The following is a 6,007-nucleotide window of genomic DNA, read 5'->3' on the forward strand; positions in this document are numbered from 1 at the left end:
ATGAACTGTACAATAATTAATCATGTGGTGAGAATTAGCAAATAGTTAATCTGATTTGTACAAAAAAGGAAAAAAATTATAACATTTTCTTCTAGAAAATCACGAACAACTCATATTTTTTAAAGGCAAACGAACAACTCACATTTTTTTGAGGTGGTCGAACAACTCATATGGACGTGAAATGATCGGGGGATAAAGAAAAAAAAACAGGCACAAACACTAACACAGGGAACACAGGCCGACAAACAACGACTAAGGACATAATGGGCCCAAGAAACACAGCAGCGATGCGAGCACAACGGACACGGCAACTATGCGAGCACATAATGGACACGACTCGCATGAAAAAAAAGACTGTAGATCAAACGGTGAGAGACTTAGATGTGAGACACCAACAAAAATCACGAGTTTTTGAAAAGGCGAAAACAAAAAATAAAAAGAGAAAAAACAAAGAAAAAGATTGGAAGCTTTTCCCAGAACTAGTAAAAGAAACCTTCATGGGCCAGCTCATTCACACATGTAGGCTTCGGGGAGACAAAAAACCAAACAAATGGTACAAGGACATAGAACGACTAGACAAATTTTTTTCCCTGAAAAAAAATTGTCGTTTTTCTTGGCTGAAAGCTCACAAAGAACAAAAAAGGGAGACTCACAAAAAACAAAAAAGCCCACAACAGGCAGGCGGGACAAGAGGCCGCAACTGCCATGTGCGGTGTCTAAAAAAAACTGCCATGTACGGGGACACACACAGGACACGGGCTGCCGCACCTCGTACCTGGACACGGGCTGCCGCGCGCGACGCCAGGTAGGGCGAGCGAGCCGAACGCGAATCTTAAATACAAAACAAGATCCGACGGCTCTAAACTTAGATGTGAGATAACTATTTCACATCTAGATGTGAAATAGCAAATCTGTAATAAATTGTATAGTATAGTAGAAAGGAAGGTATAACAGCTGTCCTTGGCTTGTATCTTAAAGCGGGTTGCAAACGATGAGATCCTTGCCGGTAGGTACCGCGCAAACTGACTTTGCGATCTGTTGCCATCGTGCAAGTTTGTGTAGCATGGGTGTAGAAAGCGTTGATGGTTCCGATGCAAAAATAACTCTCTGTGGCCACTTTATATTTATTATAACTCTTTTTGTACATTTGTGTGCTTCCGATGTTGCGTTTGCGTATGTTTGAAGCTTGCTTATGTATAGCTTGATGCTACTTTACTGTGTTTTGGATGCGTTTTCATATATTCCAGGTCAAGTTTGTTGCTAAGGTTGCAAGTTGCTCTGCTTGCCTTGGTGCGCCGTAATTGTTTGCATTTCTATATTCCAAGCCCTGCTCTGCTCCCATGATGAATGGTGCATGGATCTTATACCTTGTTTGTCTGACTTTGAGTGATCCTCGCAGCATATCCGTATTGGACTTTCTTTCTATAGGAAGTGTTGAAACTCTTTACATTTTCAAGAGTGATGCTTAGCCCATGGTTTTCATGCCTTGTTTCTCACCGCCGTTACCTTTTCCTAGTGATGGATGGTAAAGTGTCTGCTTTTCAATTGTCAATGGATGGAAAGAATGATCATGGTTAAAGTCCTTTGACGTGAACACCAGCTTCCAATTGATGGTGTTTTTCCAAAGTAAAAAATCCACCTTGCAACAAAGACAAGAAAAAAGTACTTTTAATTGGCCAATTGTTGCTTGGTTACCCATTCCGGTACCAGGAATACAGTTCTTCTGCCAAGCATATTCAGGTGCAGCAGATGCTTCAGGAATCTTAGTTACTTAGCAATCCTGTACACAAACGCACTATCAACTTCAGTATGATGTCTGTAATGTAGGATTATATTTCTTGGCGGTCTAGTTGATCTTGGCGAAGTCCAGCGTCTTCTTGCCCTCGAGCTTGCTGGTGACGTAGTGCCGGCTGTACTCGCCGTGCTTGAACCTCCGGTACCGGCAGGGCTCCCCGTCGGCAACTAGCTCCGGAAGTGGGCCGAGCTCGACGTCGTAGGCTGGCGCGTAGAACGTCACGATGGACAGGCGGTCCTGCTCGCCGTTGGTCACCGCCCGGTGCTCGACGCTCTTGTACCTGCCGTTCGTGAGCACCTCGAGCGAGTCGCCGAGGTTGACGACGAGGGCGTGCGGGATGGGGTGGACGGGAACCCAGGCGCCGTCCCGGAGCACCTGCAGCCCCGCGCGGCCGGCGTCCTGCTGGAGCACGGTGACCGCGCTCCCGTCAGAGTGCGCGCTCAGCCCCAGCACCAGGTCCGGCCGCGGACACGGCGGGTAGAAGTTCATCCGCACCGCCTGCACCGCGTCGCCGAACATGCCCGCGAACGTGCCGGGCGCCAGGCCCAGCGTCTCGGCGATGTGCTCCAGGAGACGATGGCAGAGCGCCCTGACCTCGGCGGAGTACCTCTCGAGGGTGTCAGTGAAGGCGGCCGGCTTGGTCGGCCAGAGCTTGGGCTGCCGGATGAACGCCGGGGACACGCCGAGCGCCAGCATGTTGCACCAGTCGAGCTTCTGGTCTTCGCAGAAGACGAAGGCGTGGCCGTAGCCCTGGATGCCGCCCGGCGCCATGGGGTACCGCTCCTTCTCCTCCAGCGGCAGCATGAAGAACTCCCTCGACAACCTCTCCATCTCGTCCAGCAACTCGCCGTCGATGCCATGGTTCACAACCTACATACACACACAGCATCATCAGTCACATGATCGATGATTGACGAAGTGATTCAGTGATGGGTCGACTGGTACATGCAGCGGACCTGGAAGAAGCCCCACTCCTCGCAGGCTCGCCTGAGCTTCTCCAGCTCGTCCCCATCGCCGCCCCCGCGCCGGAGCTCGCCGGCGTCGATCACGGGGATCTCCGCGTGCGCGCACACGTTGGCGCCGCCTGGCCGGTCGTCCCCGTCCCGGAGGTACCGCTCGGGCACGTCGCCCGCGCACGCCCTCTGCAGCTCCTGCACGTCGTCAACCCGCCCGATCTTAACAACCCCACCATCCTTCTCCTCCTCCTCCTGCCGCTGCTGCTGCTTAGGGGAGCAGACGGCCGCAGAAGCCATTGCCGACCGTCTTGCTTCACTGCCGAATCTTGGTGCCGGGGTGCGCCTGTATATATAGGCCGGCTACCGAGAGGGAAACATCACTGGAATTCGTCCTGGCCGCTCTTGGTGGGTGTGAGTGTGAGTGTGGTGTTATGTCACACGTGAGCTCAGCGCAGCTCCACTCTCGGCGAGAACACCATGAAAGATTCAGAAGTTTCGTGCCGGTGAAAACCACGGCATCCGGTCGAGGATGAGGATCAAGCCGGCAAGCTTTGCTTTCGCTCCGAGTTGGCTACTATTCTACTGCTGCCGCTGGTGGCAGGCAGTGTGCGGTTGCTTTAGCGCTTTGGGCGGTTTCTTCGTGAGCCTTTTGCTTTAGTTGGGCACTGTTCTGCGCCATGATCCGCGACTTTGTGACGCGGGACGGCCGAGTGGTTTCAGATGAGACGTTTGTTTGCCAGTTTCGGAGGCGCAGATAGGCACGGGCTGGGGTCCGTACCTAAAACTATGATATCCCGTGATGATGGGGACTGCATGGACGATGCCGTGATGGTGGCTCATGATTCATGTGAACGTCCTTTTCTTTTCTTACTTCTGCTTGAGCACACCCTCTTAAACACATCAAGGGATGAGATTCGTCCATACCCCTTCGTTGTCAGGGGCACGATCGTCTTATATAAAAAAAATAACCCCCCGCGCGTCCACGCCGATACCCCGCGTGCCTGTGTATACGGGGCTGTGGGACGAGCCGAGCCGCTTGGCAGCCGTGAGGACGCGAGCCAAGCAGTTAGCATCCATGGGCCCAGTATGTCAGATGCAGGGCGTGTTTTATTTTAAAAAGTCGGCGTTGACCGGTGGGGGCGTACGTGTGGACGTGGCGTGGACGGCCGTATCGTCGTGCAATTAACAGCTTGCAGTAACTGCGGCGTGCATGCAGGCGCCGACTGCTCGCGGCCGATCTCCTGCCGCCCGCCTGCTGCCCTTGTACGCCGCGCCCTCCACTACCGCGCGTGCGGCGACCGGCCGCCTGCCGCCCGCCTTCTGCCTCGGGCCGGCAGTTGACGCGACCGCTCAGCTGCCGCCGCTGCGGCGACCGCCCGCCCTCCTTCAGACGCCACCGATGCCTCGCCTACCACGTCTGCCGTCCTCGCGCCTTCACACGCCACCGCTGCCGCGCCTTCCCACGCTACCGCTGTCGCGTATGACGCCAGCCGCCCACGCCGGGCCGCCCGCCTTCCCCCTCGTGGCGCGCGCCACAGACGGCTCGCCCCGGGCCAGTCCCTCCACCCGCCCGCCTTCCCCCTCGTGGCGCGCGCCACCGACGGCTCGCCCGCCCATTTCCCTCCCCCGCCGTCTATAAAAAGGCTGCGCCATCCCCTCTCCACGCCGTGCCATCTCCCTCGCCCGCCCATCTCCCTCTTCCTCTCCACGCCGGCGATATTCCTCTTCCTCTCCACGCCGGTGATGTCTTCCAGCGACTCCGACGAGGGCGCGTGGCCGGGCGGCGTCTGGCCGCTGAGCCTCACCATCGGCGATACGGAGGACCTGGCCCGGTACCGCCTGGTGGTGCCGCCGGCAGCCAAGGTGCCGGGGCCATGGTGGATCGGTGTGGACGGCATCCCCACCATGGGACCGCCGCCGACGAGGGAGCAGCTCCGCGCCTTCCCTAGCGGCCGGTACAACTGGAGGGCCCCCCGCAGGTTCTGGCGCGGGAAGAACTTCGACGTCGTCCTCGGCGTGTTCAGGGCCGAGGCGGCCCGCCTCCCTGTCGGGGACATTACCGGTGAGGTCGGCTCTTCCTGTGGTCGCCACCGCCACGGCCCACCTCTAGCCGTCCCAACTGCCCCGGCACAGCAGGCGCCCCCTGCCCCGGCGCTGGTCGAGATCCCGCTGGCGCAGGCCGCCCTCGCGCAAGACGGAGACCCCGACGACACGCCGGGGCTACTTGCGGTGCTGGCCCGGTCGGTAGAGGAGGCGACGGTGGCGGCCACTCACGAGGAACGAGAGCGGCTGGCAGCCATAGCGGCGGTGCAGGAGCAGCAGGTGCGGGAAGACAACTGGTGGGACTTTAGCGACGACGACGATGACGACGGCAGCGGCGACGACGATGGCGGCGAAGGAGAGGCCGGCGGTATGGCGCCGGTCGTCGACCTCACTGGCACCAGCGACAACGAGTAGTCTAGTTTTAGGGTTTAGATTTGAATTTCGTTCCAAGTTATGTGAGAGCAGTGCTCGGTTATGTTTAGGGTTATGTAAAATATCTTGAATTATGAATGAACTCGGAATGGTTTATCTGGAAAAAAAATATCCTTACGTTTAATTTGATGTTAGTCGTGCAATAAAACTTCAAAAAATAATGGAAACATGCATTTGAACGTTATGAGACGATAAGCGACACAAAAACTATAGAAAAATCGGTCGCAATACGCATGCATGGGGCCTTCGCTCATACCCGAACGGTCTCCGGAAAACTTGTCATGCATGACACCAAAAACATATTGTGTCAGTCCGGGGTGTGCTATGTGATGTTTTCACCGAAAAAATTATAGAAATTCAGTAAGTGGCACAAGGCCACGAAACTTGTCATGCATCCTAGTGATGATGATGGTGCATAGGAAAATACGTCACCCAATTTTGGCAGGAAGTGGGCATGCCCATCGTAGGACCCCACGCAAGATTAGAACGAATTCGGGCACCAAACGCACGTTGCGTCACGTCCGGTCAGTGTTTTCGGTGCGTTTCACAGAGAAAACCATAAGAAAGTCATACGGTCTCAAAAAATTTTGAAAACTTGCAGGCATGATGGAACTGGTGATGCGGGCGTGTAGAAAAAATTTGGGGTCCACCGGCTGAGTCAGAAAAGAAAACGCAGTACGGAGCTGGCCTCCTTCATATCCGATCAGTGCCGGTTGCATAGGTGGCATGAGGTGGCATGCATGAAACGTCAACCAATTTTGGGAGGCAGTGGGTGTTGGTG

At 55.3% G+C, this 6,007-nt stretch overlaps 1 protein-coding gene across 1 annotated transcript; it reads right to left on the reverse strand.

Annotated features, from left to right (window-relative positions):
- Window positions 1-1,627: 1,627 nt before the first annotated feature.
- LOC119278388 (protein SRG1-like) lies at window positions 1,628-3,330 on the reverse strand. Its single transcript, XM_037559742.1, has 2 exons — window positions 2,752-3,330; window positions 1,628-2,665 (listed from the first exon to the last, which is right to left on the reverse strand). Exons 1-2 carry the CDS (start codon window positions 3,046-3,048, stop codon window positions 1,847-1,849), a joined length of 1,116 nt encoding a protein of 371 aa, XP_037415639.1. The 5' UTR covers window positions 3,049-3,330; the 3' UTR covers window positions 1,628-1,846.
- Between the last annotated feature and the right edge of the window lie 2,677 nt (window positions 3,331-6,007).

This window comes from Triticum dicoccoides, chromosome 3B (genome assembly GCF_002162155.2).
Source record: "Triticum dicoccoides isolate Atlit2015 ecotype Zavitan chromosome 3B, WEW_v2.0, whole genome shotgun sequence".
Taxonomy (NCBI): domain Eukaryota; kingdom Viridiplantae; phylum Streptophyta; class Magnoliopsida; order Poales; family Poaceae; genus Triticum; species Triticum dicoccoides.

Bases quoted from the DNA above. Each gene is read 5' to 3' on its own strand.
- LOC119278388 (XM_037559742.1), bottom strand. From the start codon at position 3,048: ATGGCTTCTGCGGCCGTCTGCTCCCCTAAGCAGCAGCAGCGGCAGGAG. The intron at 2,666-2,751 runs GTCCGCTGCATG...GTGTGTATGTAG, and splicing joins AGGAGTGGGGCTTCTTCCAG to GTTGTGAACCATGGCATCGA.